Genomic DNA, 27,154 nt, shown 5'->3' with positions numbered 1-27,154 from the left:
GGATATCCTCTTCAGTGCAGTGTCTGTTCACCGTTCTTTAAAGAAAAATTAGTGTCCGTATTTTTCATATTGATTTTTCGACGGTCTGCGTATGTATACTCTAGCTATGACTCCTTTGTTAGATGTATCAATCACCACTATCTTGAGTATGTGGCTTGACTTTCACTCTTAATTTTGTACCTCTAATGAAGTGAGGTTCCCAGTGTTATGGACCTTTTCTTTTATGGCTAGTTTTCTTACCTGTTCTGTTTACAAAGCACCTTTGCCCAAGGTCATGAAGATATTCTCTTCTAGATGCTTTATTGCTTTACCTTTCACATTTAGCTCTATATCCAACTCAAATTAATTTTTGTTTATGGTGTAAGGTTCAGTGTTTTCCCAAATGGATATATCTAATTAACCCAGCATTATGTATGGTAATGAACATCCCTTCCCTACTGAATGTCATAATCAGGTGACCATATACGTGGAAGTCTATTTTTGGGTTCTCTTTTCCATTCCATTATTCTGTTTATTCTTGAACCAATTCAACACTATCTCTGCAGCTTTAAATTTTTTTTTTTAATGTTTTTATTTATTTTGAAGGAGAGAGAGACCGAGCGTGAGCAGGGGAGGAGCAGAGAGAGAGGGAGACACAGAATCCGAAGCAGGCTCCAGGCTCTGAGCTGTCAGCACAGAGCCCGATGTGGGGCTCAGACTCACAAACTGTGAGATCATGACCTGAGCCGAAGTCGGACGCTTAGCCGACTGAGCCACCCAGGTGCCCCTATCTCTGTAGTTTTTTTTTTTTTTTTAATTTTTTTTAATGTTTATTTTTATTTTTGAGAGAGACAGAGACAGAATGCGAGTGGGTTAGGGGCAGAGAGAGAGGGAGACACAGAATCTGAAGCAGGCTCCAGGCTGTCAGCACAGGGCCTGACGCGGGGCTCGAACTCACGAGCTGTGAGATCATGACCTGAGCTGAAGTTGGACGCTCAACCGACTGAGCCACCCAGGCACCCCTCGCTGTAGCTTTAAAGTGTATATATATCTGATGGTCCAAGTTCCCTAGTTTTTTGTTCTTCAAAACTGCCTCAGCTACTCTAGGCCTTTGCATTCCCACGTATATTTTAGATTTAGCTTGTCCATTTTTGGGGCGGGGAGAAAGCATAACACATCATGTTTTTAGTAAGTTAACATAATTATTCATATTTGTAAGAAATTACTTGAGGCCTGAACAACTTGGAGGACTGGAGAGCCAACCCTCCCCCTTCAGTCAAAAATCCATGTGTTTAACTTTTGGCTCCCCAAAAACTTAACTATTAACGTACTACTGACTGGAAGCCTTACCAAAAACACAATTAATACATATTTGCATGTTGTATATATTATATACTGTGTTCCCATAATGAAGCTAGAGACAAAAAAAATTAAGAAAATCATAAGGAAGACAAAATACATTTACAGTACTGTATTGCAAAAAAAATCTGTGTAATAAGGGGGCCTGCACTGTTCAAACCGGTGTTGTTCAAGTGTCAACTGTATTTATAATTTATTATGTTTATAATGGAATATCCTCCTTCCATTTATTTAGGTCTTGTTAATTTCTCTCAGAACTGTTTAGTAGGTTGCTAGCACTTAATTTCTACATAAAAATTAAATTTTTATGTATTGACTTGTATCAAATGACCTTGCTAATTTCATTTTTGACAGTATATATTCCCCCACTCCCTAGTGATTTCAAGACTTCAAGAAACAGAAAGGGGGTGCTTGGGTGGCTCAGTTGGTTAAGTGTCTGACCTCCACTCAGGTCATGATCTCATGGTTTGTGAGTTCAAGCACCGTGTCAGGCTCTGTGCTCACAGCTCAGAGCCTGGAGCCTGCTTCAGATTCTGGTCTTCCTCTCTCTCTGCCCCTCCCCCATTCACACTCTGTCTCTCTCAAGAATAAAAAACTAAAAAAAAAAAAAGAAAAAAAAAAAAAAAAGACACAGAAGGAAGTCCTCAGAAAAAGTTCTAGTTCTACAGGTGCAAGTACACTTATGTTAATCTGGCCCTCAAACTACTACAGAATTATACTGTTAGCATTTTTAGGTTGACACAGCTATTCTACTAGAGAAATGAAAACATATGCTCTTAAAAACTTATACATAGGGGCGCCTGGGTGGCGCAGTCGGTTAAGCGTCCGACTTCAGCCAGGTCACGATCTCGCGGTCCGTGAGTTCGAGCCCCGCGTCAGGCTCTGGGCTGATGGCTCGGAGCCTGGAGCATGTTTCCGATTCTGTGTCTCCCTCTCTCTCTGCCCCTCCCCCGTTCATGCTCTGTCTCTCTCTGTCCCAAAAAAAAAATAAAAAAAAAAAAAGAAAAAAAAAAAAAAAACTTATACATAATAACTTTTAACAACTCTAATGTCCACCAATAGGAGAAAGAATAAACAAATTATGATGTATTCCTACAGTGTGGAATACTATTCAGGTACAATAAATATGAATCTGAAAAATATTATGGTGAGTAAATAAAACCAGACGTGGAAGAATGCATGTGCTCCCATTCATATAAAGTTAAAAAAAAAGCAGACACACTATTCTATTCTAGTCTATTCTAAGGGAAATCAGAACAGTGGCTGCCTATAGGGGTTGGAAACTGACTGGAAGGAGCACAAGGTGATGAAAATTTCTGTATCTTGAATGGAAAATGGGTTACATGGGTTTATAATAAAACTCATCAAATGGTATGCTAATTATCTTTGCATTTCAATATACAAAATTTTATAATTAAAATAAAAACAGATGCCCTGACCCCAGTCCAAAATTAACTGAGTCAGGGGTGCCTGGGTGGCTCATTCGCTTGAGCATCTGACTGACTCTTGGTTTCGGCTCAGGTCGTGATCTCACAGTTTCCTGAGTGTGAGCCCCATGTCGCGCTCTGGGCAGACAGCATGGAGCCTGCTTGGGATTCTCTCTCTCCCTCTCTCTCTGCCCTTCCCCCACTTGCGGTGTCTCTCTCTCTCTCTCTCTCAAAATAAATAAACCTAAAAAAAAAATTTAACTGAATCAGAATCTGCATGAGGAAGGCCTATGAAATATAGCTACTATTGAGGAGAACTACTGGTCCAGACTAATCCAATTCTTTTATTAGCAATCTTTTGATCAGAGGTTGGCAAACTTTTCCTATAAAGGACTAACCAGTAAATATTTTAGGCTCTGTGGGTCATATGACCCCGGGTGCAACTGATTAACTCTGAGGTGGCAGAGCATCCACCAATAATATGTAAATAAATGGGAATGGTTGGGTGCCAATTACTTTTATTTAAAAAACAGGCAGGGGAGGGGCGTCTGGGTGGCTCAGTCGGCTGAGCATCCAACATCGGCTCAGGTCATGATCTCACAGTTTGTGGGTTCGAGCCCCGCATCAGGCTCTGTGCTGACAGCTCAGAGCCTGGATCCTGCTTCGGATTCTGTGTCTCCTTCTCTCTGCCCCTCCCCCACTCATGCTCTGTCTCTCAAAAATAAATAATGTTAAAAAAAAACCTTTTTTTAAAAACAGGCAAGGACTGTAATCAGCAAATCCATGTTTTAGTTGGTCATGCTGTAAGTAACAAATTCACCTTTCTTCAAGACTACTGTGAAAGATCCAGCATGCCTGAGAAGCAGACCTACTTCAAATTCTGACTACACTGCTTTTTAACTTTCAAGATTTGGGAAGTAGATACTTACTATCTCCAAACTTCACTTTCCTCATCTGTAATACGAGCATAATAGCTATCCTGAAGGACTGTGATAATTAGTGATATATATAAAGTAGCCAGCAAGGTTCCTGGTATCCTTCAGGCTCTTAACACATGGTAGCTATCATTATTACAGATGTTACAGATTTCAAAATGTGTTGCTCTAACCCATTGCACTATCTCAATCTACTCAGTAGTCAGAAATGTCCCCCTTGCCAGCCTGCCAAAGTTTGGCCCCACCTAAAGCTCCTTTACAACGATACACCCTAGGTGAGTCCCCTAATTGGTTTACTTCCCCCAAACAAACCCTACTGCTCCCTCAATCTGGCACGCCCCTTCCCCCTCCACAGCTTAACATGCTTCACCCTTCTTAAGTCTAGGTTATAATCCCTGCCCCGCACAAAGTCCTACACCTCCACACCCACTCCACACCCCACCAACCCTGACCAGACATCCTAGACCAAAACACTTCACATTCACATTTTCCAGCTCACTTATGCTGGAGTTATCAATCACTGCCTGCTGTCTACAACTCAGTTCAACCTGATTGTAAGTTCTTGGAGGACAGAAATGCTGCTTTAAACATCTCTGCATTTCCCTCAATGTCAGGTCTACTCTAAAATACTCTAAGTATTTCTGAAGGGACTGATTCACAGATGCTGAAACTTGAAGGGACCCAGATTACAGTAACGCCTTGCACGAAACTTCCGGGCAAAAATACCATGAGAAACACCTACCTTTTGTAACAGCTGCTGGAGCAGAGCTGGGGACAACTGGGTTTGGGGAAGCTACAGGCAGAATGGCAGGTGATTTGTTGGCAGAAAATGACTGAACCACTAACAGGGAAAAAAACGGAGAGGATGTAAGAAATACAGAAATCATTCTAATGATGACCTAACTCCCAGGTGATGGCCCCATTTTAGACTAAAGGCACAAGAACAATTTCAGTACATTAAAAAGGTCCTTATTAATACAGTGATGTGACAAGGTAGGGTAGGCTGTTTACTATTAGCACCAGGGTAACTGAGCTTTTATTATCTTCCACTGTGGAAATGGGGGCTTGTCACTAAGAAAATAAAAATCCAATTAGCTTGGAACTCTCCTGAACACTTAAAATGTTCCCCGGCTACTCAACTTTAGAAATGGGGAGTTATTTAGAAGCCGATGGGTCATCTGGGGGTGTCCCAGAGTTCAAAATGCCAAGGACAACTCTGATGGCTAAAGGGAAGACCAAATGGGGAGGGGAGCCTGGGAACCACCCCCCAGACGCCCCTGCCAACAGTCCTGGTGGCAGCCGAAACCCGTGGGTGAAGGACTTACCTTTATTCACAGGCATCAGTATGGTCTGTACACCTCCAGATGTATTTACACTGAGTGGCTTGAGCTGGCTGGGGATCGTCAGGACAGCCTGCTGGGGATTGGATTGGCTGGAGTGAATCTTTAGCAATCCTAAAATAAGTTGGAAGATAAGGCCAAGCTGAAGATCAGATGTTTCTGAAAGTCCTGCCTTCTTCAGCATTCACCTTTCCTCACAGGAGGAAGTTCTTAGGACATCCACCCCTTCAGTAAACAGAGAGCTGGAAGCAATGGATGTGACAGATTTCACAATGAAAACAATGACGTGACAGTGAGGATTTATTTTTGCTCCGCAATCATGAAGTAACAGAAATTTTTGGAAAAGCAACACTAATCAACAAGAGAAAACATGAAAAAGTATTAAAAAAATTAAAATTAAAAAAAGAGAAAAAGTAGGGGCGCCTGCATGGCTCAGTTGGTTGGCCATCCAACTCTTGATTTCGGCTCACGTCATGATCTCACAGTTTGTGAGTTCAAGCCCCGCACTGGGCTCTGGTAGTATATAGCCTGCTGGGGATTCTCTCTTTCTTTCTCTCTTTCTTCCTCTTTCTTTCTTTCTCTCTCTCTCTCTCTCAAAAGAAATAAATAAATAAAACAATAAAAAAGAGAAAAAAATCCCCGAAAGCCCAACCACAGAGAGAACAGTATTAACATTTTAAGACAGTTCTTTCCATGTTTGTTTTCTGTGACAATTTCTGTGTTTTGTATATAGCTGTGACAGGTACAAACTGAATATAAAATTCTGTCTTCTGATTTGGTTAACTGTCATTTTCTTACTTTAAAACCTTCTCTAGCTCCTGGCTGCCCAGAGAATGTTTCCAAAATTAGTTTCAAAGTATTCAGAGTCCATTTTAAGCTCATCCCAGTTTATCTGCATCCCCTTCACACCATCCTTATAGATCAAATACTCCTATCTGTGTACTCACCATACCTTCTAATTTCCTACTTGTGTGCAGTTCTCATCTTTCAAACATCAAACATTCTCCACCTATTATTATTATTTTTAAGTAAACTCTACCCCCAATGTGGGGCTCAAACTCACAACTCCAAGATCAAGAGTCGCATGCTCTACCAACTGAGCCAGCCAGGTGCCCCTCCACCTGTCATTTTAGAAAGGGTCACCCTCTTCCACTTTCCTTTTAGGCTAAACTTCCATATTCCCATTTCCACTATTCAACTATTGGAGGCATTCAGAGGCCGGTAAAAACAATAGGCAGTTACTGTGAGACAGCACAAAAGACACAACACAAACACATGCTGTCACACACTTAAAAACAGCAATAGGAAAAAAAACAGCTTAGAGGCTAAAGATACTTTAAGACATTGGAAAGCAGAGGGTATGTATGTGTAAAAGGAAAATAATAATCTTAAAACCTTTCTGAAAAAAAGCCTTATAAAAATCTTTCTTTGGAACAGATGAATGTCAAATCAGATTGTAAGTTGTTTTTGTTTTTTTTTTTAATGTTTATTTATTTTTAAGAGCGAGAGGGAGGGAGAGCACACACACAAGGAGGGGAGGAACAGAGAGAGAGGGAGACAGGGAATCTCAAGCAGGCTCCATGCTGTCAGCATAAAGCCTGACGCAGGGCTCCATCCCACCAACTGTGAGATCATGCCCTGAGCCCAAATTGGACATTTAACTGAGCCACCCAGGTGCCCCTAGGTAGTAAGTTCATACCGAGATGTACCCTCAAAAGGAACAACAGTGATGTACAAAAACAGACACTTAGATCAGTGGAACAGAATAGACAACCCAGAAATGGACCCACAAATGTATGGCCAACTAATCTTTGACAAAGCAGGAAAAGACTATCCAATGGAATAAAGACAGTCTCTTCAGCAAGTGGTGCTGGGAAAACTGGACAGCGACATGCAGAAGAACAAACCTGGACCACTTTCTTACACCGTACACAAAAATAAACTACAAATGGATGAAAGACTAAATGTAAGACAGGAAGCCATCAAAATCCTCGAGGAGAAAGCAGGCAAAAACCTCTTTGACCTCGGCTGCAACAACTTCGTACTCAACACGTCTCTGGAAGCAAGGGAAACAAGAACAAAAATGAACTACTGGGACCTCATCAAAATAAAAAGCTTCTTCTGCACAGTGAAGGAAACAATCAGCAAAACTAAAAGGCAACTGATGGAATAGGAGAAATTATTTGCAAACGACATATCAGATAAAGGATTAGTATCAAAATCTATAAAGAACTTATCAAACTCAACACCCAAAAACCAAATAATCCAGTGAAGAAATGGGCTAAAGACATGAATTGACACTTCTCCAAGAAGACATCCAGATGGCCAACATATGAAAAAATGTTCAACATCACTCATCATCAGGGAAATACAAATCAAAACCACAATGAGATACCACCTCACACCTGTCAGAATGGATAACATTAACAACTCAGGCAACAACAGATGTTGGCGAGGATGTGGAGAAAAAGGATCTCTTTTGCACTGCTGGTGGGAATGCAAACTGGTACGGACACTCTGGAAAACAGTATGGAGGTTCCTCAAAAAATCAGAAATAGAACTACCTTAGGACCGAGCAATTACACTACCAGGTATTTACCAAAGGGATATAGGTATGCTGTTTCAAAGGGGCACATGCACCCCAATGTTTACAGCAGAACTATCAACAATACCCAAAGTATGGAAAGAGCCCCCAAAACCATCGATGGATGAATGGATAAAGATGTGGTATATGGAGTATTACTCGGCAGTCAAAAATGAAATCTTACTATTTGCAACTATGTGGATGGAACTAGAGGATATTATGCTAAGCAAAATTAGTCAGAGAAAGACAAATATCATATGACTTCATTCATATGAGGACTTTAAGATACAGAACAGATGAACATAAGGGAAGGAAAGCAAAAATAATATAAAAACAAGGAGGGGGAAAAAACATAAGAGACTCTTAAATATAGAGAACAGAGGGTTGCTGGAGGGGTTGAGGAAGGGGGGATGGGCTAAATGGGTAAAGGCATTAAGGAATCTACTCCTGAAATCATTGTTGCACTATATGCTAACTTGGATATAAATTAAAAAATAAACTATTTAAAAAAAACAAACTATTAAAAAAAAGGACAATGACTCGATTTTTCATATTTTTCAAATTCTTATTTTTATCAAAATATTACATGCTTATCAGTTGAAAAGTAAAAAAAGTGCTGAAAAGGCTTTTAATTAAATATAGTCATCCTTTCCTCCACCTTCCTATCCTCATGTAGTTCCCTAGCAGTATCCACTTTCAACCGTTTTGGCCCTGTTTTTTAATATATATGTCGGCATTTTATTTATTTATTTATTTATTTATTTATTTTTAATGTTTTTTATTTTTGCAAGAGACAGAATGTGAGTGGGTTGGGGCAGAAAGAGAGGGAGGCACAGAATCTGAAGCAGGCTCCAGGCTCTGAGCTGCCAGCACAGAGCCTGACACGGGACTCGAACTCACAAGCTGTGAGATCATGGCCTGAGCCAAAGTCAGACGCTCAACTGACTGAGCCACCCAGGTGCCCCTATATCTCAGTATTTTAAAAAGAAAATGTATACTACAGGCCTTGACTAATTTTGATGTAACATTTTGATGTTACACATTGACTTATTATTAGTGTAGATCTGGGCATTTTAAGGCACTTATAACCTTCTCTTTCCCTGTCCACCAAGAACTGTTCTCTACTGATTCAAAGAATACCATACAACGATTCCATTTTGTTCTCTGGTGTTAACATTTCCTCCTTTTTCAGTTGCTTGGCTCTCCTTCAAAATCTTACTAAGTCTTCCCACTTCCCTCAAAAATGCCATAAGCTGCTCCTTTACATAATTCTCCCTGCAGTCAAATCTCTCTTATGGTTCCATTTTTATAAAAGGTATCTTTTCTGAAGAGCTCTGATCTGCTCCACTCTGTTTCCTAGGCCTGCTGCACAGCTGTCATACTGCAAACATTCTTCACCATTACCCTGGGACTTCCCTTTACCTTCCTTCTATATCGGACCCTGTTTCTTCTTCTAAGTCTACACCTCTTCGCTCTGATAAAAAACATGTATTTTAGTAATGTCTTGAGACAGGGCACATAGGAAATACATTTAGAACTGTGCCTGTCAGAAAATATTTCTGCCCTCACTCTCCATAACAATCTGCCTGACTACAGAATTCTCAACTGAAAATAATTGTCCCCTAGAATTCTGAAAAGCAGTATCACAACTTCCAGTACTGCTGAGAAGCCCAATGATAATGTAATTTCTGAGTTTTTCTACTTCTTCTTCTGACAACTTGTAAGACTTTCACCTTGTCCCTGGTGTTCTGATTTTGTGAACAAACTGTGCCTCTGTGTGAAGCACCTTTCATTCATTGTGTTGGACACTGTCTTTTGAACTTGGGAGTTTGTTCTTTTCAATTCTGAGATAAACTGTTTCATTTCTTGGATCATTTTCTTCCCACTATTTCCTGTTTTCTTTCTGGAACTCCTTTTAGTCTGATGTTGCCAGGACTCCTGACACATCACCGAATTTTCTTTCTTAGTGTCCACTTTTTGGTCTGTTCTCTGCTTCTATCTTGTGTCCCCCAGTTTAGTCTAAATGCTGCAGCCAGTGATTCTATTGAAAGGTAAGGCAGATAATGTTACTCCTTAGTTTAAAACCCTCCAATGGCTTCCCTTGGTGTAAAAGTCAAAGTTCTTAAGATCTTTTTATTTAAAAAAAATTTTTTTTTAATGTTTAATTTTAGAGAGAGAGAGAGCACACTAGTAAGGGAGAGGGGCAGAGGGATGGAGAGACAGAGAGATTGAGAACCTTAAACAGGCTCCAATGCTTAGCCCGGAGCCCGACACAGGGCTCGATCCCATGACCCTGGGATCATGACCTGAGCTGAAATCAAGTGCAGACACTCAACTGACTGAGCCACCCAGACTCCCCTGAAAGTCAAAGTTCTTAAAATGACCTACACAGACCCTATGTGACTTGGCCCCCATCACTCTGACTCCCTTGCTCACTCTGCTCCAGTCCTAATAATGACCTTGTTCAGAACAGTCCATAATGTACACAAAAAATTGAACTAAAAAATTAATAATTATACCTCAGTTATGTAAAGAGAGTCAACACCCACACAAAAAATTAATGAGCAGCAGAAAATAGTTTGATTACTTTATGAAAACATTATATACAGCAAATTTCATCAGCAGCATCCCAGGATATAAGAACTTAAAGCAGGAAGATTTCATTTATTTCATGTAAAATACTTAATTAGAAAATGGGAGGGCATTTATTTCTCATAATAGCAACCCTCTATTTCTGTAATTTCTACTCCGGGCTTAACATGGTGCCTGCGAACATTCTATGAGCAAAGAACAGCACTCCCTGTACTAGAACTTCGTCAATGGTAACTGGCAGGTAGGTGGAAGTCATGGGAAACTCTACCAGCTTTAATCTTTTGGTCTTGAACTAGCCAAAAAACAAAAGGATACAGGGGCTTGGTTTGGAGTTGTGTGTGGAATGTAGTAATAACAGCTATAAGAACAACATCCACAATCTTTTATCCAAGGGTACTAAGGTTATGTGTGTGCATGCATGTATTAATGTGTGTGTGTGTGTGTGTGTGTGTGTGTGTAACATATATCTCAGCGACAGTTTTTTCTGTCAGTGCAACCTGATAAGCTTTTATCAATCTACAACAAGGCAATACAAAAACTAAGAGTGTTTGGAAACTTCTGTAACATTGTGACATTGTTGTTGACATTTTTAAAAATAATTTTTTCAAAAAGTTTATTTGAGAGAGAGAGAGAGAAAGAGAGAGAGACAGCGCAAGTGGAGGGAGGGGCAGACAGAGGAGGAAAGAGAGAGAATCCCAAGCAAGCTCTGTTCTGCCAGCTCAGAGCCCAATGTGGGTCTCAAACCCACAAAACTGCAAGATCATGACCTGAGCTGAAACCAAGAGTTGGACGCTTAACTAATGTCACCCACGCACCCCTGCTGACGTTCTTACAGTATTTTACAGAAGTATCTGTCTGTATTAGATTGTAGAAAAACAAGCAGAAAAACTGATCTTTCAAGTTTGAGAAGCAATGCTGTATATTATATCAGTCCCCTGGCATGTGGGGCCACACAGTGTCATCCAAGCACCTTAGTATTTTTGTGGCAAAACACAAATTTTCATTTTAAGTCGTACAAATAGCCTGTCAATGAAGGTCAGATTTCACACTAAAATTAGTTATGCAAACAAAGAAACAAAAAAACACCTTTGGTTTTCACAGCTTTTCAGATCTTAAAATTAAAAGGAATGTGGACTACACAACATTAAACACGCTAATAGCGGCCATTATTTATATAACAGCTACTACATGTCAGACAGCATTCTAACCATTTACATATTAACTCATTTCATTCTCTCAACTGTATGAGGTAGGTATTATTATCAACCTGATTTTCAGCCAAGGAAAATGAAGCAAGTTATTTTAACTAAGGCAACCCGGCTCCAGGATTTATGCTGCAAGTTAACCAAAGAAGTAAAAGACACACTCTTCTGGGACCATTTAGTGCTGGCACAAAAAATATACACCTTACCAGGCCTCATACACATCACTCTAACACTACCCAGTATAATAACTAATGTTAAAAATCGTGACTTGGAGTCATCAAGGGTAATTTATATACTTTGTTTATGAAAGCAAAGAGTATGGATAATGTTTTGTAACATGTTCCATTCAAAACTGATGATGAAACAAAAAAAAGATAATGTTACTTTAAGGAGAGTAAACTCTCAGTTCTCCACAAAATTACATTATGAAAGCAGCTAAAATACTCCAGAGTTCCAGATGGCTAAAGTTTTATTATATCACTTAAAAATTATTATTCAATCCATGAAACCAGCTCAGACTTAAAAATCCACATGTAGATTTTATTTTATTATTATTATGTTTTTTAAGTAGGCTTCATGCCCAGTGTGGAGCCCAATGTGGGATTGAACTCACGACCCTAAGATCAAGACCTGAGCTGAGATCAAGAGTCCAATGCTTAACCGAATGAGCCACTCAGGCGCCCCATTTGTGTAGATTTTAAAGAAAAATAAATTACCTGAAAAGCAGCTATGTGGAAAATGTTGCTGGGTTAATTTTTTTTAACTTATACAAAATACTGCTTAAGACCAAAATATTCTAGCGCAAAGAAGGGAGAGAGAAAAAATATTATGATACAACTGACCTGATACGGTGGCTTTTCCAGAGATTGTGTTTGGTGTGGGCACCAGGGACGTGGCACTGATGACAGAGGGAGCAGCAGGCTTGCAGGTTCCCACGGGGGCCTGGCTCACACACACTGGCTGCTGCCCAGAAGTTTTCATTACAGGGCCTACAGCAGATGATGAACTGGGAACTGCTCCTTCTGACTGCTCACACACAGGGCGGAAAATAATAGAAATTAAGAAGAAAGCAATGTAACTTACTCAGAACAGTAACTGGCAGATAGCATACTCAATACATGTTATCTATTAGCTATTGTATTACCTACCTATTAAATACCATGCATTTAAAAAGAGCGCCTCTCTAGTTTAGTGTTTCCTAAACTTTTAAAGATTTCACAGACCAGGCAAAGTTAAAAAATTATAAAACAAGGAGGCATCATTGTGTTATCACATTAAAAAACAAAAAAACAAAACAAAAAAAAACTCACCACCTACTACATCACTTTATAAAAGGATATTTCAATACCAAATAAAGGAGGACATAATCTCAGAATATAAAAGTGGAATAAAATGAGCATTATTAAAAACTCACTATAATGTTTGTCACATTCATTCAACCAACATCTACTTCATGGCAGGCACAGTGCTAAATCCTAAAGCCCAGAGAGAAAAGCCCTCAAGGAAAACAGGTTGACTGACGAATGGTATAGTAGGCATAGGTACAAGGCACCATTAAAACTGAGAGGAAAAGAGATGCTGGGTGGCTCAGTTGGTTAAGAGTCCAACTCTTGATTTTGGCTCAAGTCATGCATGATCTCATGGTTCATGAGAGCAAGTCCTGCATTGGGCTCTGCGCTGATAGTATGGAACCTGCTTGGGATTCTCTCTCCCTCTCTCTCTGCTCCTCCCTTGCCCATGCTCTCTCTCTCTCAGAATAAATAAGTATGCTTTAAAAAAAAAACAGAGAGGAAAATTACTATTTCTGCCTAGGGATGGGGAGAGGAGAGTATTGGGAAAAGCTTCATGTACAAAAATGGCACTTTAGGGGGATCTTCAAGATTCAAGACAGGAAAAGGGGGAAATGAATGTTTCTTAGCAGAAGATAGTAGGTAGAAAGAGAGGCATGAAAGAACATGGTTATGTTCATGGGACTACATGCAAAGTAGAGTGATAACAGGCATGAGAGGTAGTTGTAGGAGATGAACCTTAAAAAGCAAGCAAAATCAGCTTCAAAAAAAGTCCCTGGGGTGCCAAGACAATTCAAAAGGGAAACAGACTTTAAATGTTGGTAGGCCAATTGACTGTCTACATGCAAAAGAATGAAGTTTGGCCCTTACCTCACACCATATAAAGATTAACTCCAAATGGATCAAAGACCTATACATGAGCTAAAATTATAAAACTCTTAGATGAAAATGTTGGCTTAAATTTTATGATTTTGGATTTGGCAATAGTTTCTTAGCTATGATACCAAAAGCATAAGCAATAAAAGAAATACACTGAACTTTATCAAAATTAAAAAGTTTTGTGGTTCACAGAGTATCATCAAGGAAGTGGTAAGATGGACCACAGAGTGGTAGAAAATTTTTGTAAATCTGGTAAGAGACTTGTATCTAGAATAATAATGGCAAAGAATCTGAATAGACATTTCTCCAAAGAAGATACACAAATGGACAATAAGTACATTAAAAGATGCTATCATTAGCTATCAGAGAAATGCAACTCAAAGCCACAATGATTACCATTTCACACCCACTAGAATGGATACAACAACAAAAAAAGGAAAAGAACAAGTGTCAACAAGTATGTAGAAAAACGGGAGCCCTCATACATTGCTGGTAGGAGTCTAAAATGGTGTAGCTGCCTGAGAAAACTGGCAGCTTCTCATAGTGTTAAACACAGTTTATGATATGATCCAGCATTTCCTTCCTACAATTAGCCAGAAAAACCAAAAACCTATCATTACACAAAAACTTGAACATAAATGTTCATAGTAGCATTACTGATTATAAGTAAAAGGTAGAAACCACCCAAATGTCCTTCAACTAATAAATACATAAACAAGGGGCGCCTGGGCGGCTCAGTCAGTTAAGCATCCGACTTTAGTTCAGGTCATGATCTCACAGTTCGTGAGTTCGAGCCCCACATCAGGCTCTGTGCTGAAAGCTTGGAGCCTGGAGCCTGCTTCAGATTCTGTGTTTCCCTCTCTCACGGCCCCTCCCCTGCTCACACTCTCTTTCTGTCTCTCAAAAATAAATAAACAATTAAAAAATAAATAAATGTGTAAACAAAATGTGGTATGTCCATAAAACTGGATATCGACTATTCAGGTATAAAAAAATACTGATACATGCTACAACCTGGATGAACCTTGAAAATACTGTTAAGAGAAAGAAGCCAGACATGAAGAGTAGTTGCCTAGTACTGGGGGTAGGAGGGACTGCTATTGGGTATGGAGTTTCTTTTAGGAATGTTAAAAAAATGTTCTAAAATAGAAAGTGGTGATGGTTGCAAAACCTTGAGAATATAATAAAAACCACAGAACTGTATGCTTTAAAATGGTAAATTTTATAGCATATGAATTATATTTCAATTTTTTTATTGATTTTTAATTTTTTTAATTTTTAATTTTTTTTAAAGTTTGAGAGAGAGATGAGGAGGGCAGGAGGAGAGAGAGAGGGAGAGAGAATCCCAAGCAGGCACTGTCAGCACAGAGCCCAACATGGGGCTTGATCTCATGAACCCCGAGATCATGCCCTGAGCTACAATCAAGAGTTGGACACTTAACCGACTGAGCCACCCAGGTGCCCCTCCAATTAAAAAAAAATTTTTTTTAACATTTATTTATTATTGAGAGACAGAGGAGGAGCAGAGAGAGGAGGAGACACAGAATCTGAAGCAGGCTGCAGGCTCTGAGCTGTCAGCACAGAGCTCAACATGGGGCTGGAACCCACAAACCATGAGATCCGGACCTGAGCCGAAGTCAGATGCTTAACCAACTGAGCCACCCAGGCGCACCCCACTCCAATTTTTTTTTTTTTTTTTTAAATAGAATATGGCCCACTGACATACCTGCTAAATACCTTAATACTTTTATGTTTCATTATGGTTTTCTACTGTTGTGCTAATTCTCACCGGCTGTGCAGGACCGTTTGCTGAGAGGGTCACAGCTGGGGAAGTGGCGGTTGTGATAACCCCTCCTGCCACTCTCAGCATTGTGGTTCCAGGCTTTGAGAGTTGTGAAGTGGCTGGTACAGACTTCAGTGTGCTATCAGATATTTTCATTAGTGATGCCTGTCCCCCAGGGGCTGCCTGCAGAAACAAAATCAGTTGAAGTAATAATGTTGCCTTGGTTTATAGGCATAATTTATTCCTTACATACACAGGCCCCAAGAATTAAAGCACATCCAAGAAAGTCTTGCTAATCAAAAACATAGGAGGTGTTTGTGCACCTTTCCAATAAACACTCAAGTTTATGACATTTTACATACAAATGTTCCTTTACCTCTAATGTAGAACAAGTGAATGAATGCACTTACAAGTCACTATTTGGCAATAGTGACTTCAAAGATACTAGGTCATTTGTTATCAAAATAATGGAGCCTAAAATGCTCTTAAATATATGTGTAATCTTTAAACATGAAAATCTAAACAATATGGGCCAGATTTAAATGGGTAAGTGCTCTAGGCTAGTACCTTAGCATTTTATTATTGCTCAACAAATGTAGTACCATTAACAAATTATAGTTTTAGTGGGTTAAATTAAGGCTCAGCAAACGTTTCCTGTAAATGGCATTAAGCATTTATAGCACTGAAGGCCATATGGTCCTTGTTTCAACTCCTCAACTCTACTGTTACACAGGTGTGGCTGTGTTCCAGTAAAATATTATTCATAAAAATAGGAAGCCTTGGGCACAGTTCACTGACCCGTGGCCTAAATGACTGCTTACTGCCCAAAATTAATACACCCTACAAACAGATACCATTTATCAGTTCCTAGAACTGTGTGTCAGTAATGGCAAAAACACTTTCATGTATTTTATGTCAACGAATCTTTTCATAAACTTTATAGGGTAGATTTTAGTCCCATTTTGCAGATGAAGAACTTAAGCTCAGTAATTTTACCAGGGTCATACAGTTAGTAACTGGAAGCGCCATGATTAGAATGCAGAAGTAGTAGCCATTGGAGCCTGATACATACAAAAATCTTAGCCATACAAAAATGGCTAAAATTAAAAAGGATGACAGTCTCCCATATTGGTGAGAATGAACAGCAACTGTAACTCTCTCACATTACTTATGGGAGAGTCAAATGGTACAACCACTCTGCAAACCATTTGTCAGTTTCTTATAAACTTTCTTATTTTTTAAAAAATTTTAATGTTTTATTTATTTTTGAGAGAGTCAGAGTGTGAGTAGGGGAGGGGCAGAGAGAGACGGAGACACAGAATCCGAAGCAGGCTCCAGGTTCCGAGCTGCCAGCACACAGCCTGACTCAGGGCTTGAACTCACAGACTGCGAGATCATGACCTGAGCTGAAGTCGGACAATTAACCGACTGAGCCACCCAGGCGCCACCTTATAACTTTCTTATTAACATATACTTACCCTAGGACCTAGCTATTTTACAGTACAAAACATCTATACAAGAATGTTCATAATAGTATAGTTCATTTAAAAAAAAAAAAAAAAAAGAGGGTATGTTTTAGAGTGACAAATGTTTTGTAACTTGACTGGGATAGTGCTTGCATGAGTTTGTACACTGGTCAACACTCATTGAGCAGTACACATATGGTCTATGCATTATTTTATGTAAATAATACCTTATTAAAAAGCAACAGGTGCGCCTGGGTGGCTCAGTCAGTTAAGCTCGACTCTTGACTTTGGCTCAGGTCATCAATTCACAGTTTGTGAGATTGAGCCCCACATCAGGCTCTGTGCTGATAGCATGGAATCTGCTTGGGATTCTCTTTCTGCCCCTCCCCCACTCATTCTCACCACCCCCCCAAATAAATATACTTAAAAAAAGAAAAAAAGCAACAGTAATTGTTCTGCAGTGGTAGAACAGGAAGAAAGTCACTCCACTAGCTGCAACATAAGCAGGTAGGAAGAAATAAGCTAAGATTTTAAAGAACTGCCTGAAGAATTTTAGGGCCTCATATCTGTTTAAAATACTAAGTGCATCTGACCAAAGGGAAATTAGTACTCAAAGAAATGAAACAGTACTAATATGAAAAATATATGATGGAGAAAAAATTCCTTTTTTACAGATATAACCTACCAAACCTTCCTCAAGGTAAAACAAATAACCTGAATAGTTCTGTATCTACTAAATAAATTGAAATTGTAGTTAAAAACCTTCCCAATCAGGAAAACTTGAGGTCATTATGGCTTCACTGGTGTATTCTAGTTAAAGAAAAAAATAATACCAATTCTACATAAAATTTTTTACACAAAAAGTGAACGAGAGAAAAGTTTTTGTTTTTTGTTTTTAAGAGGGAAAAGTTTCTAACTCATTCACTTATGTGATATCAAAACCAGACAGGAATTACAAAGAAAACCACTGACCAATAACCCTTACAAAAACTCTAAACAAAATTTTATCAAATGAAACCCAGCAATACATTAAAAGAGGATAACATGTCACAAACAAGTGGGGCTTATTCCAGGAATGCAGGGCTGGTTTAACACTTAAAAAAATTTTTTTTAATTTTTAAGTAATCTCTACCTCTCAACATGGGGCTTGAACGCATGACCACAAGATCCAGAACACACACTCCACCAACAGAGCCACCAGGTGCCCTCTTATGATCTTCTTAGTAACATTTTTTCTCTAGCTTACTGTAAGAATACAATATATAATACATATGACATACAAAATGTGTGCTAGTCAACTATGTTATTGGTAAGGCTATTAATAGTTAAGTTTGGGGGGAGTCAAAAGTCATATGAGGATTCTCCACTGTGAGAGAGGTTGGCACCCCTGACCCACCCCCTGTTGTGCAAGGATCAACTGTACATGGATACTGTGGATGGCATCACCTACTACACTATTCAGAATCTCCCACACGAAGTTCCTCCAGAGACATTTTAGAATGAAGTATCAAGAAAACCTCTGTTTCTTCTAAGGAAATATGTAGGTATTGTTTTGCCTCTCACAAACTGAATTTTATAACTGATCATGCTTCTGATTTGCTTTGGCAAATTTTATTAATTATATAGGACATAGCTGTTTGCATATCTAATAACTCTGGCCTTATCTTCTCATTCTACTTGTATTTTCCCAAATTTCAAGATTTTATTCTTATTTTTCTATACTGTTTTATTATCATTTTCTTTTTTTTTTCTTAATGTTTATTTTTTGAGAGAGACAGAGAGAGAGAGACAGAGTGCAAGCAAGGGAGGGGCAGAGAGAGAAAGAGAGACACAGAATCCAAAGCAGGCTCTAGGATCTGAGCTGTCAGCACAGAGCCCGACATGGGGCTCAAACCCACAAGCTGGAGATCATGACCTGAGCCAAAGTCAGATGCCTAACTGATTGAGCCACTCAGGTGCCCCTTACTATTCATTTTCTTGGGCAACCTTAATTTCTTTGTGGAAAAGGATAAGCTGTAAAAGTTTTAATAAATGCCATAACCACCTTGTATTTGGGGTATGTGTTTATTTACCTGGGTAAACAAAGTGGTTTTTTGTCCAGAGATGACTTTTAATGTTTGTTGCCCTTGTGGAGAAGATGTGCTGACTCCCAGCGTTCCTTGGACCATTGACCCAGTAGTCAGCTGTTTTCCAGATGTCTGGGGTGATGGCTGACCAACTAAAAATGTGCCCTAGAAACAAATAAAGACCTACTCAGTAATTATTAAGTTCAAATGACTTGTCCTGACCCTTTAAATCACAAGGTCCCATGTTACAAGCTACAATGTCCCCCTTGAATTCTCCAACTCAGCCAAAATAATTGTAAGGAACAGCTCTGCTCTCAGGGTCCCTCCCAAAAGCTCTCCCCACTTTTAGAACTCTGCACAGTAGCTGTGGAGCAGGCTGCTTAAAAACTCAAGTTTTACAACCGAGTCTTTTTTTTTTTTTTTTTAATTTTTTTTTTTCAACGTTTTTTATTTATTTTTGGGACAGAGAGAGACAGAACATGAACGGGGGAGGGGCAGAGAGAGAGGGAGACACAGAATCCGAAACAGGCTCCAGGCTCCGAGCCATCAGCCCAGAGCCTGACGCGGGGCTCGAACTCACAGACCGCGAGATCGTGACCTGGCTGAAGTCGGACGCCCAACCGACTGCGCCACCCAGGCGCCCCACAACCGAGTCTTTAAATCTGGATTTAATTTTCAAGATTCATAACTATCCATCCTTAGTAAGAACATTGAGAACAAAAATTCTTAAAGAGGAGTCAAGACTTTAGCAATGAGGGGAAAGAAAGTTGAAACTTGTTCCTAATCATGAATCCAACCTAACTCCAAATACCTTAACTTGATAGTACCTCTTTGGTTACTCCCTTCCAAGAGAAAATTTTCAACTGCACATGAACACTACTCACTAACTCATGGATTTGGAAGGCAAAAGCATAGGAAAAATCTTTCTTTGAGTCAGAAAGATCTGGGTTTAAATCCAAATTCTATCACTGGCTTAGCAGAGACATCTTGGGAAAGTTACTTAAGTCTTTCTGAATGTCTAGGACCTCTTGTCTCAACATAAAACAAGCCCAAAATAATATAGATTCATAACATAGCTAAAATGTTAGTATTGACTCCTGATCCCAGAGATGTAAAGATAAATCCACTATAATTAAAGGCAGTTATTAAGGAACCAAAGGATTTAAAAGACACCAGTCACAAACGATCAGACCTGAGGCGTTTGCTTTAGGATATAAGATGTGTAAGTCAGGTGCTGGGATATCCCTCCAGGGCCTGCAGGGCTCTGAGTTCCTCCTGTTCCTCCTCCTCCACCTCCGCTGCCACTGCCGCTGCCACCGCTGCCTCCGCCACTACCACTGCCCGCAGCTGAGCCAGACTGGAGGTCTGAAAATACAATGAAATGACAGCAACATCAGAAAAGGTATTAAGAGGCTTAACAGAAAGATAGATGAGCCCAGAGGGATGTTTCCCTTACAGCGACATTCCTTCCCTTTTCTATTTTCTCCTTTCTTTTCTGTAATGTATCTATTCTGTGACAAGAGTGAGAAGAACATCCTAGAACTGAAGACTGATCTACTTCCAACTGAAGGACAGTTGACTAGTTCAGCTCTCGGTACAATGAAAAACTTAACTTTAACAAGAGTTTTGACTTAGTGTGGGACATCAAGAAAGAGTGTGATAGTGACATTTTTAACCAAGTGCTGACTGGAATGTGCTCAGAGAAGTGCTTATAAACATTCTGGCATCTCATTTGATTTCAGTGAAACTGCTGGAATTTAGTGTAATTTTACAGTACCTTTTCTGTTGCCCTCTGCCCCAGAAAAAACTGATTTTCTTCACATTCATAATGACTCCAGGGCCCCATTTTTTTTTCCTTTTAAAATTCTACTTTAAAGCCTTTGAATTTTTTTTACTTCCCACTTGGTGACATAATATATACAAACTAAAACCTAAATAGCTCTCTGGGTGACTTGTGGAATACTCACATTGTCCTTTTCTTACATATCTTTTATATACTACAGCTTAAGTAGGAGGAAAAAATGCCAGGGTGAGAGAGCAGAAATCACCCATTATAGTTAGTAAACAAAATGGCGACTAGCTCACACACTACATTTTGGCAAGAGTGGCTAATTTTTAGTGAACCTATTATACCAATTATACTTGGGGAGGGGGGGTGCTTTTAAATCTTATTTAACATAATTTGTCAAACTGGCTTACATACAACACCCAGTGCTCATCCCAACAAGGACCCTCTTCAATGCCCATCACCCACTTTCCCCTCTTCCCTTGCACCATCAACCCTCAGTTTGTTCTCTGTATTTAAGAGTCTCTTATGGTTTGTCTCCCTCCTTGTTTGTTAACTATTTTTTTCCCCTTCCCTTCCTCCATGGTCTTCTGTTAAGTTTCTCAAGATCCACATATGAGCGAAAACATATGATATCTTTCTCTGACTTATTTCACTTAGCATAATACCCTCCAGTTCTATCCATAATGCTGCAAAAGGCATGATTTTATTCTTTCTCGTTGCCAAGTAGTATTCCGTTGTATATATAAACCACATCTTCTTTATCCATTCATCAGTTGATGGACATTTAGGCTCTTTCCATAATTTAGCTACTGTTGAAAGTGCTGCTATAAACATTGGGGTACAAGTGCTCCTATGCATCAGCACTCCCGTATCCCTTGGGTAAATTCCCAGCAGTGCTATTGCTGGGTCACAGGGTAGTTCTCTTTTTAATTTTTTGAGGAACCTCCACACTGTTTTCCAGAGCAGCTGCACCAGTGTGCATTCCCACCAACAGTGCAAGAGGGTTCCCGTTTTTCCACATCCTCGCCAGCATCTAGTCTCCTGATTTGTTCACGTTAGTCACTCTGACCGGTGTGAGGTTATACCAATTTTACTTCTGATTGAGAGGGAAATAATTCCCTTTACCTTTCCTTTCCAACACCAAATTGTTTTCTCTGTATGTCAAAACAAAAGTTTGTCAATCTAGATAAACCACCTAATTTCCTTGGGGTTTTAAGGCTTGTACACTAAGGCTGACTCTCTATTTCTCTTTCCATCTCCAAACCTAGCAAACTTAACATGCACATCTAAATAATGGCAGGCAGACACACTTGATTCCACTCCTATTCCTATCCCCTCCAAAATAAATATAGGCTCTCAGCTAACTTCTCCACAGGTGTCACATTTCTAGATATCACTGAAAAGGAAGAACTCTTTTTTGTTTACAGTTCACATGGACAGGTTTCTCTCAACACACCTTCAGTAGCCATACCTCTCCAATGTATTTTGTATCTGATCCCAAACTCTGAGTAGATAAATACAAAATAACAGTATCACCTCCTAGGACTATGATCGTTTAAGCCTACTTCTAGTTAAATTATATGCATGTTTTAAATCCATGTGGGCAAATACTACCATCATACAGAGCTATGGAAATACTTCCTGAAACAGGTAAGAGCTGCCCCTGGGTGGGTGAAATGAACATACCCAGAGGCCCAAGAACCAAAGATTTAATGATGGACTAACTAGCATTGTTGGTAGCTCGTAGGATGGCTCCTTGAGGGATCAGCAGCAGTTTTCCTTTTCCTGAAGGGTTCTTGCTGTTCGTTGTAAGGTAGAGTTTGGTGCCAGGAGGCAAATTTGCCAAGTTGGCCAGATTAGTGGCTGGTAGCTGTAATGTTGCCATTACTAAAATGGTAAAGGGGAAAAGGAAAAAAAAAAAAAAAAGAGGAAAAACAGTTATGATAAATTTGAACTGAGGTCAATGCTATCTCTAAAATTAAAACAACGTAGTAAGATACTTACTGAAAAACATACACAGTAAACTCTACAGTTTTCTTAAATACACAAGGTGGACAGTCTTAAATATCTTGCTACCTAAAAAATAATCTATATACTAGAAGAGCTTGCTGTAAACTAGAAAGGAATATTTGTACATAAATAGGATGACCATATGTCCCAGTTTGCCCAGAACGGTTCCAGTTTATACCTGTGTCCCAATGATTATTAATAGTAATTCTTGGGGCGCCTGGGTGGCTCAGTCAGTTAAGCCTCCGACTTTGGCTCAGGTCATGATCTCGCGGTCCGTGAGTTTGAGCCCCGCGTCGGGCTCTGTGCTGACAGCTGAGTCTGGAGCCTGTTTCAGATTCTGTGTCTCCCTCTCTCTCTGACCCTCCCCCACTCACACTCTGTTTCTGTCTCTCAAAAATGAATAAACGTTAAAAAAAAAAAATTAAGAAAAAAATAGTAACTCTTTTTACTCTCACAAATACTATAGTTTAGACAATCAATGAAATAATCACCTTATTTATGGATGAATGTATATTTCCTCCCAATTGTTTAAAGCCCCTCCAATCAATTGCTAGTGATGAATGAATCTACTGATTTGAAACTAGACTTCTTATCTCTCTCACTTTCTAAGAACTAAGAAAATGCCACAGTTAACAACTGGCACATATACTATGAAACTATAATTCAGTCTTACCTATGTCAAAGAGCTTTCGCTTATCCCTTAGAATTTACTTCTCAATGCACAGGGCTGTAAACCTTTAAATGAGATTCTTAATTGGAGACTTACACATCAAAACTTCTGCAAATGCTCTGAATCCAAATCCCCACAAAATGAAGCATACAGAACCATGTGAGTCACCAGAGGCAAAGGACTCTCATGGCCTCCTCCAGCCTGCTGGACTAGTCCTCCTTCTCATTACTACTTCACTGTGCAAGGTTTGGGGAACCAAGAACCTAGAAGCTGCCCCAAAACATCAGGGACTGATATTAAAACTGAGTGCCATTATCTCTCCACTACTGCCAGAACTAATCCCACTTTACACCATATGCATCTCAGCAAACCTCTCTGGTCTGTCACCCATACCCGGAAGTCCAGCCCCAAACTGCTCTCCATTCCTGATCTGAGTCCACCTTCTCAGGCCCTCCTCCTCCCCCATCTCTTTCACCAAGCCCCCAGGAATTCCTGCTGTGGTCAATTACACCCTTTAGAATCTCCACCTCTTTCAACCTTAATGTCTTTTTGTGTAACTAAACACTAAAAGTCTTCTGAAGATAGGACTTCTTCTGCAGCCCCTTAGCTAAAAGCTGGTTTTTTGTTTGTTTTTTTTAATCTTACCTCAGTGTATGAGGGCCAGGACTAGAAGAGAAGCCTTTTTGCTCTCCAGTTTGGCTTTCAGACCATTACCACCCCTCATTCCAGAGGAAAAACCTGCTGGCTCCTGTTAGGATCATGCATGGCTCTACCACCTTACCCCTTGCTTTTCTACTCTCATTTACTGAACCCCTAGTCATTTCCCCTCACTTGCTAAAGACTGACTCCTGACTCAGTCTTGCTGTATGCCAACAACTGTCATCCTCAGTGACAGCACTGCAGATGACCTGTTTAATTCTCTGGCTTCTCAGGTACTTCATTTTCTAAACTCCCAAGATCATTTCTTCCAATCTATCTCAAGCACTCTTTTTTAAGGCCACAAATGGACTTTGTCATCACCAGCAATTCATCACCTCTGAAATCTTTATTTTGGACATCTACTACCTTCTTTTTCTTCTTTCTTATGAATCTTTTATATTTATTTTTTATATTTTTTCAAGTGTATTTATTTGGGGGGGGAAGGGGGGACAGGGAAAGAGAGAGAGGGAGACAGGGAGGGAGGGAGGGAGAAGGGAGCAGGAGGGAGGGAGGGAGAGGGACAAGGAGAGAGAGAGAAAGAGAGAAAATCCCAAGCAGGCTCCACACTGTCAGGGCAGAACCTGCTTGAACTCACGAACTGTGAGATCATGACCTGAGCCAAAATCAAGGGTTGGTAGTGTAACCATCTGAGCCACCCAGGTGCCCCTATTTTATTTTGAATATATAAAGTTGGTTCTGGAATTGTTTTGGGTTTTTAAGATTTTATTTTTACATAATCTCTACACCGAACGTGGGACTCAAACTCACAACTCCGAGATCGAGTCACATGCTGTACCAACTGAGCCAGCCAAGCACCCCTATTATTTAGTTTTTAAGTTTTCTTTTTTTAATTTAATTTTTTTATTCAAGTACAATTAACATATAGCATGAGCTTCAGGTATACAATATAATGATACATCAGTATCTCAAAATGCTGCTGATAAATGACCATCCCAAGATTTTAAGTCTGAATACAACCCAAAGTGGAGATAAGGTCAAACAAAAATTATGTCAGACCAGAAAGCAGTTATCAAGAAAAACCCTCTATTTCTATTACTCTTGCTAAAACACACACACACACACCCCTCTTAAACTACTTACAGATCTCTACGTAAAATGTTACATGAAGAAGATTAACATATTTTTATATACTCCTTATAGCACTAACCAACAGGTTTTCTTAGAACCAAACACTGAAAAAAATCACTAGCAAAGAACAGTTTAGAAAGAGCTGCTGCTGAAAGGGCCTCGCAACAGTATCAGTTACCTGAACCCTGGGATCCACTCTTCTGAGGGCCGGCGGCAGTGACCTGAGCCTTGGTTAAGGCTTGCACCGGCTGAGCAACAATGGTGCCTCCACCTCCGCTCACAATTGCTTTGGCAACTCCTTGGGTCACAACTTGCTTTGGACCAACAGCTTTGGCAACAGAAGAGCTGGCCTTGGCTACAAGGATTTGGCCGCCACTGATTGCTACAGCCTGTTTCACTGCTGAAGGTAAAGTGGACCCAACTGGCACCCCAACGACCTGTTGAAAATAGAGAAGAATCCAGCAGTGCTTCTTCTCAGTCCTTTCAAGGACTCTTCGAACAGAACAGTCACTCTGTTCTAGCAAAGAACAAAGCAAAGTTCTAGCTATGACTTTAATTTAATCCTCTAGGAATGATACCTATGATAGATGTGAAAACATTTCTCACATTTTGGATAGTATTACAATAAAAAGCTACAGTTTTTGTCTTAACCCCAGCTACTATCTAGAACTTATTTTATGTGTTTTTAATTAAAAAAAACTTAGAAAATACAAAAATACAAAGAAAAAATTTCTACTTTTCCAGATATAACCGATTTTAAAATTTTACTTATTTTTATTAATTTTTTTTTAACATTTATTTATTTTTGAGAGACAGAGAGAGATGGAGTATGAGCAGGGGAGGGGCAGAGAGAGTGGCTGACACAGAATCCAAAGCAGGCTCCAGGCTCTGAGCTGTTATGACAGCACAGAGCCCGATGCGGGGCTCAAATCCACAAACTGTGAGATCATAACCTGAACCAAAGTTGGACACTTAACCAACTGGGCCACCCAGGCGCCCCATAAATTTTATTTATTTATTTATTTATTTTTATTTTTAATTTTTTTTAATGTTTATTTATTTTTGAGACAGAGAGAGACACAGCATGAGCAGGGAAGGGGCAGAGATAGAGGGAGACACAGAATGTGACGCAGGCTCCAGGCTCCGAGCCGTCAGCACAGAGCCTGATGCGGGGCTCGAACTCACGAACTGTGAGATCATGACCTGAGCCGAAGTCGGACGCTCAACCAACTGAGCCACCCAGGCGCCCCAATTTTATTTATTTTTAAAGTAAACTCTACCCCCAACATGGGGCTCAAAATCATCACCCCAAAACCAAGAGTTGCATGTTCTATCAACTAAGCCAGGCAGATGCCCCAGAAATAACCTCTTGATATTTTTAATGTATTTGCTTCCAACTCTTTTTAATATACATTTTAAAAGATTTTTTAAATATTTATTTATTTTTGAGAGAGACAGAGCATAAGCAGAGGAGGGGCAGAGGGAAAGGGAGACACAGACTCTGAAGCAGGCTCCAGGCTCTGAGCAGTTATGACAGCACAGAGCCCAATGCAGGGCTTAAATTCACAGACCATGACATCATGACCTGAGCCTAAGTCGAACACTTAATCAACTGAGCCACCCAGGTGCCCCTTCTTCCAACTGATTTTTAAGAAAAGTCATCTTTTTCTAAATACTTCCAATTTTTCATTTCCTTAAAGGTCAACATTTGGTTAAAAGGTCTAAGCAAGAATATTTTTTTAAAAGACCCAATACCCAAATTATGAAAGTTGAAAATATCTGGTTCTGAAAATATTATAAAGTGAACTCTTTCAAGTAAGAAAATACTACAGAACTCTTCAGACAAAGTCAATAGAGGATGTTAAATTACAAGAAACAATTCAATTAATGGTAAATTGGGGCAGGGTTTCCACTTCCTAGTTCTTTATTTCATAAAAAAGAACTTCTCACCAGGAACTATTGCAAAGAGTCTTTTACAAGATTAAAAGAATAC

General features: G+C 39.6%; 1 protein-coding gene across 1 annotated transcript in view; it reads right to left on the bottom strand.

Annotated features, from left to right (window-relative positions):
- Nucleotides 1–4,442: 4,442 nt before the first annotated feature.
- The window catches only part of LOC125918137 (YEATS domain-containing protein 2), a gene marked incomplete at both ends in the record, with an annotated part of 39,670 nt that continues 16,958 nt past the window's right edge, over nt 4,443–27,154 (bottom strand). The window contains 8 exons of the mRNA XM_049624183.1: nt 4,443–4,541; nt 5,026–5,154; nt 12,264–12,447; nt 15,379–15,555; nt 18,911–19,069; nt 20,097–20,269; nt 22,419–22,580; nt 25,340–25,598. Coding sequence (XP_049480140.1) covers nt 4,443–4,541; nt 5,026–5,154; nt 12,264–12,447; nt 15,379–15,555; nt 18,911–19,069; nt 20,097–20,269; nt 22,419–22,580; nt 25,340–25,598 — 1,342 coding nt within the window. The remainder of the gene's footprint in view (nt 4,542–5,025; nt 5,155–12,263; nt 12,448–15,378; nt 15,556–18,910; nt 19,070–20,096; nt 20,270–22,418; nt 22,581–25,339; nt 25,599–27,154) is intronic.

The sequence above is a fragment of the Panthera uncia genome, unplaced genomic scaffold, assembly GCF_023721935.1.
Source record: "Panthera uncia isolate 11264 unplaced genomic scaffold, Puncia_PCG_1.0 HiC_scaffold_475, whole genome shotgun sequence".
NCBI classification, from domain to species: Eukaryota; Metazoa; Chordata; class Mammalia; order Carnivora; family Felidae; genus Panthera; species Panthera uncia.
The sequence above is the reverse complement of the archived record's forward strand: the minus strand, read 5'-3'. Positions and strand labels throughout refer to the sequence as shown.